The sequence below is a fragment of the Mesocricetus auratus genome, unplaced genomic scaffold (genome assembly GCF_017639785.1).
Source record: "Mesocricetus auratus isolate SY011 unplaced genomic scaffold, BCM_Maur_2.0 Super-Scaffold_100006, whole genome shotgun sequence".
Taxonomy (NCBI): Eukaryota; Metazoa; Chordata; class Mammalia; order Rodentia; family Cricetidae; genus Mesocricetus; species Mesocricetus auratus.
In genome coordinates, this window is record NW_024429190.1 from 51,608,725 (window position 1) to 51,622,608 (window position 13,884).

General features: G+C 43.0%; 1 protein-coding gene across 4 annotated transcripts in view; it reads right to left on the reverse strand.

Annotated features, from left to right (window-relative positions):
- Window positions 1-7,658: 7,658 nt before the first annotated feature.
- Window positions 7,659-13,884, reverse strand: part of Ociad2 (OCIA domain containing 2) — a 33,000-nt gene continuing 26,774 nt past the window's right edge. For 3 of the 4 annotated variants that reach the window (XM_040747190.1, XM_005080812.4, XM_013121053.3), the window contains exons 5-7: window positions 12,836-12,883; window positions 11,399-11,516; window positions 7,659-8,980 (exon numbers count right to left, since the gene is read on the reverse strand). In XM_040747190.1, coding sequence (XP_040603124.1) covers window positions 8,899-8,980; window positions 11,399-11,516; window positions 12,836-12,883 — 248 coding nt within the window. In that variant the 3' untranslated portion in view covers window positions 7,659-8,898. Of the gene's footprint in view, window positions 8,981-9,343; window positions 9,656-11,398; window positions 11,517-12,835; window positions 12,884-13,884 lie in introns of those variants that run through there. The other variant, XM_040747189.1, reaches the window with a different exon arrangement.

Here is a 13,884-nt window from a genome sequence, read left to right on the forward strand (position 1 = left end):
GTCCTGTTGCAACCAACTTAATTCTTTCTAAAACCCGGACTTCTCATGGATCAACATATGAGTCATTTTATTACACAAGCCTCTCATGTCTGTTGGACTCCAAGATCCAATGATACCTTGGGCTGGTTCTGCAAGGCTAACAAACCACAGAGAACCATTTGCATGTTTGAAATGTCTTCTTATTGAAGATCCATGTGAGTGTATTGCTGGCGTGTTTGTGTACTACCACATGCATCCCTGGTGCCCATGGAGGTCAGAAGAAGGCATCGGATCTCATGAGACTGGGGTTATGGATGGTTGTGAACCACCATTTGGATACTAGGAACCAAATCCGTGTCCTCTGGAAGAGCAGATGTGCTCTTGGCTTCTGAGCCATCTCAGCCTCTGTCCCTGTTTGAAACGTCTTAAGCATCCTCATCTTTTGAGACCTTGAACACTTGGGTTTTTTTTTGTTGTTTTGTTTTTAATCCTTCTGGTGCTGGGGCTTGAACCCAGAGCTTTGCACATTTTAGGCAAATGTTTTATCACTAAACTATGTTCTTAACCTTTTTGGATAAAAAAATCATGTCCCACTTTGGGTTCAACCACCATTTCTGAACATAAGGATGTTGAGAAGAGTAGAAAGGACTGTGCAGAGTTTTTTTTTTTTTCCAACACATTCCATTTTGAGATGGAGTAATTTGTTTATGTCTCGTTCTGACAGTTGAGAGAGCAAACAAACAAAAACAGGTGGCTCCTGGCGTAATGTTGCCTGGGACTGTTAGCAAGACTATCATCAGACACAAATGCTGCTGAACTTGGCTGTCTCATATACAGCTTCTAAGAACTCTTAATCCTTCATGGACCACTCCACCCCTGTTGCAAATCCCATTACACTACACTTTCCTCTGTCCTGCCAGCATCTACGTGCTGCTTGATCCTAAACTAAATGCAGGACCCTCTTACAGCTACCAGCTTTACAGTAGGATTTGATGGAAAAGCAGAGCTATTAGGAGTGATACAGAGTAAGAGGTGGGCAGCGGGAATGACACCTTTCCAACTGGGAAGCTGATGTAACGGTTCACAGGGTACCACCTCTAATTCTAGTACTATGCGTGTTCTTGTGGCCATCGGGACAGATGGACACACAGAAGGCTTCTTATTTTGACAAATGAGATAGGTGTGTCCTGTTCACAGTAGGAAGGAAAATGCTAAATGACTGACGAAGGGCAGCAATGTAGCGAGTGGAGAAGATGGTGAGAATCTAACGGGCGGCTGAAGCAAGCACTGCCCTGAACTCTAGTGACAGCTGTAACACATGGGTTACATTACATTACACCCTTCATTTGGTAAGCAGAATCTGCTTCCTCCTCGAAGGTAGGACTACCTGTTAATCAGTGGACCCCAGTTTTCATATGTTGCTTTATATATATTATAGGTACTGAGAAACTCTTGTTAGTGAACGAAGTCTGAGCTTGACCATGAGGACTGTGGCAATGTTCGTGACTTGCAGAACCTCATAAAGGGAGACTTGCTTTTTGATTCTGGGGTTTTGCTTTGTTTTGTTGTTTCTGTTTGTAAGACAAGGTTTCTCTCACAGAGAGCTGTCTGCCTCTGTTGCTTGAATGCTGCAATTAAAGGCATGCACCACTACTGCCCGGTGAGAGACTTGTTTTTCAAGATATTTTTCAATTTTATATGTATGAATGTTTTGCCTGCATATCTGTCTGGAGACCAGAAATTCAGATCCTGCTACTGGAGTGTTTTGTTTGTGAGTCATACTGTGGGAACTGGGAACTGAACTCAGGTCCTCTGGAAAAACAACCAGTGCTCTTAACCCCTGAGCCATCCCTCCAGCCCTTTCAAAAATATGCTTTATACCACTTTGTTTTGTTTTTATGACACAGGTCTCACGTAGCTAGGATTGGCTTGAAACTCACTGTCAGTGGAGGATGACCTTGAACTCCTGATCCTTCCTACCTCAGAAATGCTAGCGTTGCTGACCATACTAAGCTTGATAGTCCTTACCCATTTCACCTCCCAGATCCACTCGTTTTTGCCATCTGTCCCTAAATTCATCTCCTTTCCCACCCATGCATAGAGGTGAGAGAATATCTCTTAATAAACCAAGTCACTATTTGAGGTTTTTAGTTAGAATATATTCAGAAAGGACTCCAGATAAAGCCCACATCCAAAAGTTTGTTTGTTCCAAAGGGCTGGAGAAATACCTTAGTTCCTGTAAAACATTATGCCTATAAAAATGGAGCACCTACCAGGAACACCATATATTCAGATGCCAAAATGGAAACAATGGCGCCAGAGAGATGGCTCTTCCAGAGGGTGGGGGCTCAACTCCCAAGCACCCGCATGGTGGCTCACAACCATTCACAACTCCAGTTCCAGAGCATCTGACACCCTTTTCTGACCTTCAAGGACGCCAGGCACACATGTGTGCACATAAACACATGCAGGCAAAACATTCGTCCAGAAAAAAGATTTGATAACGAACCCACCTGTCCAGTCAGAAATGTTGAAAAGAACAAATAGAAAATAGCACAGGGAAATTGAAGAGCTCAAGTGTATAGTTCAGAGTGGCCAACTGTGCACACAAAATTGGAAGAGGACCTGAAAAGTAGGCCATGTGTAAAAGCCTACCCCAAAACATGACGCAATGGCGTATCTTAGACCACACTAAGAGCAGTGACAGCGGTAACAGCAGACTTACATCAATTGGTTACTCAGCCCCCACTGTTGTAAACATTTTGTGATTAGCAGCTCATTTAATTTTCATGAATAACTTGCCATAACGTAAGCTTAATACAATTTCCATTTTGAATGAGGAAATTTGGGTCCAGAATAGGTAAATAATAGCCCAAAGTCAAGAAGCCATTATTAAGTGGGAACCCAGATTTGAAGCATTGAGTCTTTGCTAATGATTTCAAAGCGTGAAGCAGAATCACCACCACCATCATCATCATCACCATCATCATCTCCATCTTCTTTCTGAACCTCTCACTACACTGCAGAGTACACCAGACAGAATGGTTTCCCTAGGCCAGGGTATGGCGGGCCTGGAAACCCATTCCGGTGATTGAAAAAACTGAGGCCCCTTAACCAGAATTTCCGGAAACATGTTTTCTAGGATGTAAGGCCTGTCAGGTCAAAGAAGAGTGCAGCTGCTGGGAATCACCAACAGTGACTGACACATATTTACAAAGTACCTAGATCTGCAGGACCCCTGCACGGGGATTCAGAGAAATCCCAAAGGCAAACATCCTGTCCAGAAGGAGCTTCTGGTCCGGATGTGGTGAGGGGCAACACAGGGCTCTTCTGCAGAACGGAGCTGCTGGGCTAGGGCTGGACCAAAGCAAGGCCCGCAGATGTTCTTCCCTAAGTTCACACGGCTGGCGGTCCTGGGGTCTGACCTGCCGGCAGCATGCAGAGGTGGATAGAGACCTGTAGGTAGCACATGGAGCCTGGTAGCACTCAGTGGATCTCAAGCTCAGACGGTGAGAGTGTAAGCACCAGGAAGGGGGGTTGTTGATTTCACTGTTGCACTCCCATGCCTTAGGTGGGTCACAGCACAGACTACACACACTTAGAGTGTATGACTGATTCACAGTGCAATCCAGTGTACTACCTAGCTAATTCTCCAGTAAGGTCTTGAAACCATTCAAAAACGTTTGCATAAAAACACGTGAAATAGAAGATTTGGGCTGGTATGTAGCTCAAGGGTGTGCTTGCCTAGAACACACAGGTCCTTGGTTCAGTCAATGTCTCCCCCAAACAAATCAGCAGGGTGTGGTAGCATACACCTGTAATCCTAGCACTCGGCTGACGGAAGCAAGAGGATTGGATTTCAAGGTCACCCTCAACATATAGCAACTTTTGAGTCCAGCCTTAAACCTGCCTCAAAAAGAAGGAAGAGAGGAAAGAAAAAAATTAAAGATTGAAATGTTTACGTGGAGGGAGAGAAGCAAAATAGACGCCCATGTTTAGCATGCATCCTGCCTACCTGCCCTCAGTTATGTGATAGCTGATCCTGAACTTTGTAGCTTTTACATCAGTCTTTGAAATCAATGCCAACTCTAAATATACAAAGTTACATTTTCTGGTTGAAACTTGAAGGAGTTTTTGCTGATTAACAGTTTGCACCAAATGAGTATCAAGGGCATGACATATTTGCATTACATTTCATTAGATCATATTTCATTACTTCTGTAACAGAAAATGGATAGCACCTATTGTGACAGCATGGAAAGAATATATATATATATATATATTTAAAATTAGAATGTTAAAAATGTGTTAAAAGCATTATAAACAGTATGTCATGTCATAAATATGTAATGAATGTGTGTATTACATATATAATAAATTCTGTTGGAAGTTATGATTATTTGGACAAAGTTAACAAGCACGAGGCAATTATCCTGTTAATTTTTTATTAGGAAATAACTTTTTATGCAGAATACACTTCAGCTCCAGCTATGAAACTCCAGGATTACACAAATTAGGGCAAATTTGAGAGACGAATGTCTGCCTTAGTTAACAGGGATGTTTGACTAGTGCCACAATATTTATCTTCTTCTTCTTCTTCTTCTTCTTCTTCTTCTTCTTCTTCTTCTTCTTCTTCTTCTTCTTCTTCTTCTTCTTCTTCTTCTTCTTCTTCTTCTTCTCTCTCTCTCTCTCTCTCTCTCTCTCTCCCTCCCTCCCTCCCTCCCTCCTCCCTCCCTCCCTCCCTCCCTCCCTCCCTCCCTCCCTCCCCAGAAAAGTTCCCTATATTATGTAGTTCAGGCTGTCCTGCTGCTCACTCTGTAGATCAGGCTGACCTCAGACTCACTGACTCACTGAGATCCACCTGCATCTGCCTCCCGAATGCTGGGATTAAAGGTACACACCACCATGCCCTGCATGAAAATTTTAAATATCTTTTCTAGCCATCTCATGTATGAACCAAGAAATATTCTTATTACTTTAAAAAAACTTCATACTTGTTCACTTTCCAACTCTGCACTTGTGCCTTCAACATTTTCACGAGAGAGAGAGAGAGAGAGAGAGAGAGAGAGAGAGAAGAGAGAGAGAGAGAGACCCTGTTGATTATGTCTTTGTTTTAGATAATCTCACAAAGATATTGGGTCTCCAAGCATGAACCTCAAAGTCTCCCTGGGTACACACCACACGCTGATCGGTGCTTCCCCAGCCTTTCTGGTATGAAGGAGAGTAATCCTGGTTTTGTTAGAGGCTGTTGTAGGGAAGCCTATGATGGTATGCAAATCCTGGGGGCCTCTAAGCTTGGTCCCGAAAGATTATAAATGCACTCCTAGGATATTCCTGGAGTGCTCCCACATTAAATCAGTTTCACGTTTTGTTGTTGAACAAGAATCTTCCCTCAGTGACAATCTCTGCTAAGAACATTTCTTTATATTGTCTAGACAAAGTCCAAATGTGTGAGATGGGCTTGTCAATTTAGATAGTAAATCTGTCTCTTCTTTGGGTACATCCCGGGGTAAAGTAAATTACCATCACATTTTAATTTCTGTCAATTGTAGCAGGCTTTTTTGGACTGCCAGCCCCCACATCATGACACAGAGATTTAATATTAATATTAATTATGAGAACTCAGTCTTAGCTTAGACTTGTTTTTAACCAGCTCTTATAACTTAAATTAACCCATTTCTATCTACGAGCTGTCATGTGACCTGTGGCTTTTACCTCTCCTCCTGCATGCCCTGCTTCTTCTGCATCTGGCTGGGGACCATGCCTTTTTTCTTCCCTGAGATCTCTCTCTCTCCCCAGAAATCCTGCCTAACCTCTTTTCCTGCCAAGCTATTGACCATCCATCTCTTTATTAAACCAATCACACTACAAAGGAATATTCCACAGTTAATTATCTTTAACTATGATGATTCAACCTATTTTCTATGAGAAGGCTAGGAAAGCACCCATACAATGTTTTGTTTCTCAATCCATTACAGAGTTCACCAAATCCTATGAGGTAAATTTATAGAGTAAAGACTCATAAAACAGGCTTTATATTCGATTTCTATCCAACCGTAGGTAGTATTCTTAGCACATTTAGGGTGGGCACGGCCAAGGTAAGCTGTTATGTAGGCTAGTTCTACTAAATGTAGTTTTGACTTAAGACATTTTCATCATACAATAGCTTGATCAGGACACTGAACTGAGTGGCATCAGTAATGGGTTATATCTCAAGTTCTCATTTCCCCATATGGAAGTCTCTGGATGACGCTGGCTAGAGACAACTTTTATCATTTTGTCCCATTGATTTTTGCTTTCTGGCAAGTTTATCTGCAGTTTTAACCTGCTGTCCCTTGCTAAGTTTTGTTTTTTTTTGTTTGTTTTTTTTTTTTTTTTTTGTTTTGGTCATTTCCCGCCCCCCATATCATGAAAGTTCTTTCCCAGGTTTACAGCCCACTTGATGGTGAGTGCTGGGAATTGTTAAATGTGAAAAACAGACTCTGCTTCTGACATACCACACCACAGCAGACTTCGGCTCCAGATGCCTGCTTCCTGGTGGGCATTGAGGACCCACAATGGAATGATCAAGACCTACTGGACAACCTTCCAGTTTTCCCTCTGTAGACGTGTTCTCACACCAAGGCAGATCACCATAGCAAACCACTTCAAGGAATAAATTATCCACTTAGCGAAAAGCAGAGAGCCCAAGCAATAAACCCAGTTTGACTGAGAACTATAAAGATGTCAACAATTAAAAAAGAAAAGTTTCTATGTGGTGGTGGTGACTCTCATGTCTTTCCTCAGTAGCTAGACTTATTTGTAACATTGATTGGCTGTGCTTAGCAATGTGACAATGTTCTGGTTCCTGAGAGATCTCTTTCTGGCATGGCAGAAGTGATTGTGCCAAATTCCAAATTGTGGCCAAGAGCTGAGTTAGCTGAATCACCAACTTTTTCTTGTCAGAGTCAAAGGTAAACTGTATTTAAGAAGCCAGGGGCTAAAGTGTAGTTTATCGGTAGAGCACTTGTCTGCAGTGTGTGTGTGTGTGTGTGTGTGTGTGTGTGTGTGTGTGTGTGTGTGTGTGGGGCCTTTCTGGAACCACCACAGACATCAGGGTAACGATCTGAGGGAGAGAAGAAGGTAGGTAGTTCAGTTCAACACAACTACGTAGTCGGTGTTGGTTCAAACTTTGGGAGTCTGGCCCCAGTACTTTATTTTAGGCATATTTAAGCATAGCACAACTTGGCAGAAACTTTCCTGGTGATCATTAAGTCAACCCTATGTGCACAATAAAGCACACATAGATCTCTCTGAGGAACAAAGCTAAAGAAAGATCAGAGGCGACTGCAACAGAATTCTTGTAAAGCACACGTGGCACCTTCCATAAAGATGTGCTTATAGATTAACAGCAAAGCCTCACAATAAGGGGGAGTCCAAGGGAGGATTTGGTGTGGTCTTGGCCACACAGTACAGAAGTCACCAGGCTATTAACCATGTCTGTTTCCAGTCTTCTGGGTGAATGACAGTTTCTGCATCCTTCCCTTTGAAGGAACAACCCCATGTTTAACATTCTGGGTTCCCTCATGCTTACCTGTGAGCACAAGGATCTCTGTGCCTCCAACACTTGTCTAGCATTTACAAAGTTCTGGACTCAACTCCCAACACAACAGAAGAAGAAAAAGCATGCTGGCTCTGCCTTTTGATTTTTCAGAAATAGAATTTTATTGACCGTCAAACAGGATATGTCATAGAAAAATCAACTCTGTCAAACCACTCCATTTCATTCATTTACTGCTCAAACAAAAATAAATTTCCACATGATTTTGATGCTTAAAATGAAATTTTTCACATCAAATATTAACCTCGGATGAAATTTCCCTTTTAGCCTCCATGGTCCAGGCTTGTAGATATATTGAGTAAAAGCACCCCACTCACCACCCCACATAAACATAACCTCTATTTAAATGGTGATTTGCAGACAAAGCATTTTCCTGAGAAGCTGCAAAGATGCAAGGGTAGCTTTCACACAGGGTTCAGCCAACCATAAAGCAAAAAGGTTCTAAAAAGGAAGACCTGCACTTTCCATGAAACATTGTCTGGAGAAGAACAACTCAAGTGCCATGGCATCGGCTGCCCCTGAGCTCTGGAAAGCCCCAAGGATTTCTCACTTTTAGAATTAATTCAGTCCTTGGTGCCATTCTCTGGGAGAACAGGTTAGGAAGTTGTCCTTTGTCTCTGGGGCCACAAATAATTGGTAAAAGAATCCGCTGTTGAGTACTGACCGTTGAGAATGAACCCATGAGCCAAGCGGGTCACCTACAGATAGATTATGGGCACTTTTACAGCTCCACCATTGTGATGAGCCACCAAGTCATGCTGGTCACACCAGCTGGTTTGTGTGATAACCCTGTCACAGGAAATGTTTTCCACTGAGTTATAGATCTCAGCCCCCAGACTTTAGGATGGGTATCTAGTACTAAAACACAGTCGTTCCTGGATTGCTAGTTCCACATACATGACTTTTCTTAGGGTCATGGTTTCTCAACTAACTTCCATATCATTCATTCCTGTTCCCTAGCAGAGAACTTAAATCTCTGGGCTGCGGGGGTGGGGGTGGGGGGCGGAGCACCAGAGTGAAAGAGTTGCAGGGAGGACTAACCCAGAAGCTACTCAAAATTCTCTCAGGAAGCGCTAAGCTATGTGGGGTGTCGCTTCATTTCCTGCATAGTGTGTGATGGCTCCCAGCATGTTCTTAAAGAACAGAAGACTATGCCATGCTCAAGTCAACCGAGAGCATTCCACCGCAAGCATTTCAAAGGAACAAGAGACTTACAAGGATTCTGTTTCAATAGAAGTAGATTATCTAAAAGCACACTGGAAAGTCTAAATGTGTGCACATTTGGAGGTTTAGAGACCACTGCAAACCACAGGCACGGTTTAGGAAGTGGATGGCTGGGGCCCTTTCTCCTCGCTTAATCCGCGTCTGGTTTTGCACTCCTCACAGGTAAGCAGGCAGTGCCTGGAAGAGAAGCAAAAACAGGTGGCGACTCATACTTTGGTAGTGGGAGCTCTGTGTGTGTGTGTGTGTGTGTGTGTGTGTGTGTGTGTGTGTGTGTGTGTGTGTGTGTGTGTGTACGGGCATGTGCATGCACACATGAGGGTGTTCTTGCTACGTGGGTGCATATGGAGACCAGAGGTCAACATTGGGACAGGGTCTCTCACTAAACTCATTGATTAGGCTAGGCTGGGCGCTCAGCTTTTTTGCGGATGCTAGGAACCAAACTCCGGTCCTCATGCTGGCTCCAAGAGAAACTTTATTGGCTGAGTCATCCCTCGGTTCCCCAAGCACTGATGGTACTGTAGTAAGCAATGCGTAGACACATTTTTGTTTGATTCTGTAGTTCACTAGCTTATTTTTTTTTAATGGAACAATAGTAGTTTCTTGGGTTCCAATTAGCCAAATTTCATTCAATAATGATGTTTATGTTGAAACAGATGGTTGTATTTGTGAACAGAGTCATACATAAGCTAAACAAACATCATGATTCTTTGACCTTGAATCACCAGAGTAATTTCTTCCACAAAAAAAAAAAATCAAAAAATGTTCCAGGTGTGGTGGTACACACAGTTAGTCCCAGAGCTTGGCAGCTGAGCTGAGTGGAGGCCAGCCTGGGCGGTATAGTGAGAGTCTCATCTAAAAAATAACAAAAATACACATCACCTTCTCTTGGGCTGCAACTTCGTTAGGAACCTGCCATCCTTTTCTTGCACTAGAAAATCAAATGGTCTTGTGAATGGTCTCGCCTCTGAGATGAGAGGGTGGTGGTCTTTCTCACAGAGCTAGCCACTGGTTACCACGTATTAATACCAGCCCACAGTGCGGCTTTTGATTTCAGAAACAGGCAGGCAAAACAGCCACAGAATGCCAATCTGAAAGGGGTCCCATCTACCTCAACCACCTCCTTCTATGTACGTGAAATATAGAGTAATGTCGAGAGACTGGAAAATGCACATCTCATCATTGTCCCAAACCCAATGTTGGAATAATAGCAAGAAAAAAAATCCCAAAATGGAAGCGGGAGAGAAAAGAGTCAACACAAATGCCTCCTTTGCTGACAGTGCCTTTCCCTATTTTCCCTGTACACATCAGAATCTGGGGCCAACTACTCTGTAAGCTGACCCCAAAACACAGCTTTGCAAGGATGGAACAACCCTGGAGTTGTTGGTAAACATAGCTAATGCCTCTCTACCGGCCTTGCAACCGTAAAGGGAAGTGTCAGGGTTTGGAAAAAAGTGAGAGACTGGAGTCTCATCTTCCTACGGCCACTAAAGTCTCAGAGAGTCTCTGCATGGTATGTCACTTATAAAGATGATGACTAACGTCCATCCACGTCTACCAGACCAGGAACCTTGCCATCCAGCCCAATATTGTTTATGCTGCTGCCCCTCAAGTAGAGCACACTGTGAGAGGCTCCGCAGAGGGCTTCCTAGCACACATAAGGCCCCGTGTTCAATCCTCAGCACCACATACAACAGGCTGTTACAACAACTGCTGGTATTGTGCAGGCAAACACAAAAGGTGTGCACCCGTAACACCAGCACTCAGGAGAGGGAGGAGGATACAAAGTTCAAGGTCGTCCTTGGACTGTGAGGCAAGTCTCAGGTTAGCCTGGCCTACATGAGATGCTCTCTAAAAGAAAACAAGACAAGAAACCAACTGTGACAAGTGAGGGGTTTTTAGAGGACTGTGTCCCAAACTAGCTCTGTGACACGACAGTAGAAATAGTAGTTGTTTGAGTGTCATGAGTAAGCATTTTCCTTCCTCATAACACCCTGGGGAAGTTATTCTGATCATCATTTTGGACAGATGAGAAAGCTGAAGATTAAAGTTTAATAAAACCATAGTAGAACTGGCTTTCACCCCAAGTCCCCTAGGAACACAGGTCCCACTGTAAACTCTAGCCCTATTGCTTATGTCCCATGGAGAATAAGTATAGCTATCAGGACACACTCTGTGTGTGTGTGTGTGTGTGTGTGTGTGTGTGTGTGTGTGTGTGTGTGTGTGTTATTAAAGGCTCTATGAAGCTCTAGTAAGAAGGTTTCAATGATGAGCAACTGTGCAATGACAGAGGACACATCTGCTCACAAAAGGATTGCACAGAGATTGATACAAGCCCAAACTGTAGTTTTTTTTCTTAAAGTTGTTAATGTGCTTCATGTTACAGAAAGTAATCTTTCATTTTACTTTTTTTTTTGAGATAGGGTCTCACTACATAGCTCTGACTGTCCTGGAACTCACTATGTAGACCAGGCTGGCCTCGAACTCACAGAGATCCTCCTGCCTCTGCCTCCCAAGGGCTGGAATTAACAGCATCATCATTACATCCAGTTACTCTACTTACTATCTTCATTACAATCCCACCATCAGACTACAAACCTGTTGTGCTCGGGACCAAAACCAGCACCACGGAGCTGATCCTCGAAGGAATGGAATTTACTCTGGCACACTCTGATGTAGGAAGCCTTCCCAAGACCAAATCCCAAGAGACCAGCCACTGTAAAAGCAAGTTAGGAAACACAGACAGTTAATGGGAAAACTCAGAATCCTGTCCGTTAACCATTGCCTACACATCCATAACATCAGTCGTTTTACATTAAAACAATGTTCTCCTGAGAGCAGGTCTGAACACGGGAGACTTTCTGATCTCTGCTTGAGCTGACATGAGGAGGACCAGGGCAGAGCACACACTGGAGCTGGCCCAGAGCAGACATCCAGGGTGTGACCCAACTGTCAAGCCAACACCTGAGCTGCCAGGGGAGGGAGGGTGGGACTGGATCAGGTAGCTTCTATGTCTTGGGTGGCGAAGCCTTTTGGCCTGGTTGGTTTTTTTGTTTGTTTGTTTGTTTGTTTTCTTTGCCTTTTTAAAATAAGTCATAAAGAAGAGGACATCTCGTAAGAGAAATCTTCAATCTGTTCCTCTGGCTGGAAATAAGACTCATTTGTAAACTGACTAACTGACTAATTCTTCTAATACAAACCATCTATATGCACTAAGGAGAAGAAACCCAGACTTTGCAGTAAATTTCCTATTAAAGTGTCTCTGGTTTTAAAAAAAGTTACCCCCTTTTTAATATGCAATCTAGATAATATTTTTAAAAGACTGCTCAAGCCAAAAGAACAAAGCATAGCCCCCCTAATGAACCTGCGACTCAAAGGCTTTGCTGTTGACAACCTTATTGCCATTGGTTCCACACTCACAGGTTCCATAGCTGTGTGTTTAACCAACAACAGACTGAAGAAAATATTCAAGAAAAAAGTCTGCATCTGTTTTAAACATGTACAGGCCTTTTATGCATCATTCCCCAAGCATGGTATCACAACCATGCATATAGTATTTGCACTGTATCACGTGGTGTTATTGGTACCTGGAGACTGTCTTTAAAAACAGAGGGGTATGCACCATCAGATGTAAACACCCATCACTTATAAGAGGGATTTAGGCCCCTGCAGATACGGGTACCTGTGGATCCTCGAGCCTCTCCCATGGACACCGAGAGAAAACTGTATATATCTTGCTAGTCTTTGCTCATGCTTTAGAGATGACAGTGGCCCAAGTCCCTGCTGTTACCCTGCAGATCAGAGAGTGTTGGGATGACCCAGGCCACTGCAGGTCGGTGGTGAAAAACCTAGACTGCTCTCTGTAAGAGTCAGTTCTGGGAACAGGCTTAAGCTGATGTTCATAGCCTCAGTTCTTACAAACTGTCAAAATCAATCTGCTCTTTCACCTGTTTTAATGTTGGGGAATGAACTCGGGCCTGGGTGCTTCAAGTCACCTAGCTACCTCCCCAGCCCAAATCTGTTTTCAGTACTTACGTGCAACTTTAGGTAATGATCCAAATCTTGGATTAGCTGCTAAGTAACCTGAAGAGTAATATAGAAATGTATTTTTTGTTTAATAATTTATTTTAATTTGCAAAGAAAAAATCCAAGCTTAAGATATAACATTTCTAAAATGTGCATGTTATTAATCTGAAGAAATGGTTTTAAGAGAGTTATGATTCAACCTGTGGTTGAAGTTAACCCCCAGAAGCCGTCTCAGGAAAACGGTACATACTGGCTTTAATACGTGGAAAACAGCCAGGCAGTAGTGGCACACACCTTTAATCCCAGCACTTGGGAGGCAGAGGCAGGCAGTTCTCAGTGAGTTCTAGGCCAGCCAGAACAGAGAAACCCTGTCTCAAAAAAAAAAGTGGAAAACAATACAAAAGCCACTATTAAAAGCCAATATAAATAGATTCAAAGAGACTAACTAGTCACTGTGCTCTACTTTCAAGAGTAACTCAACAGAAAAAGTTCAACTCAGAGGCTCACAGCATATATACATCACAATTTAATTCTTATTTATTAATTATTAATAAATAAATTAGACAGGTGCTTCTATGTAGCCCCAGCTGTCCTGAAACTTGCTATGTAGACTAGGCTGGCCTTGAACTCAAAAATCTCCACACCTCTGCCTCTGCTGGGATAGAAGGCAGGTGTCACCATGTCTAGGCCATCATGATTTTAAAATGAAAACATTGTAGCTTGTGCTAGGCACTAGGCAGATTAGCTTATAAATATGTACACACCATAATCTTTGGTAACTCTGGATATGTTATAGTACAGAAGGGAATTAAGGTATAAAATAGAAGTAAGTTGCCTACTCAGATAACTTTAAAGTAGGGAGATGGTCCTGAATGGGCCAGGTGATTTAAGCATAATCACAGTGATTGCTGGTTGGCACTGAAGAGATCAGAAGTGGAAAAGCTTGGTTCAACATAGCTGGCTTTGGAGACGTAGGGAGAGGCTAACAGCCAAGAAGTATAGGAAGCCTCTCGAAGTTGGAGAGGGGAAAAAAAGATGAACTTCCAGGAGAAACGCAA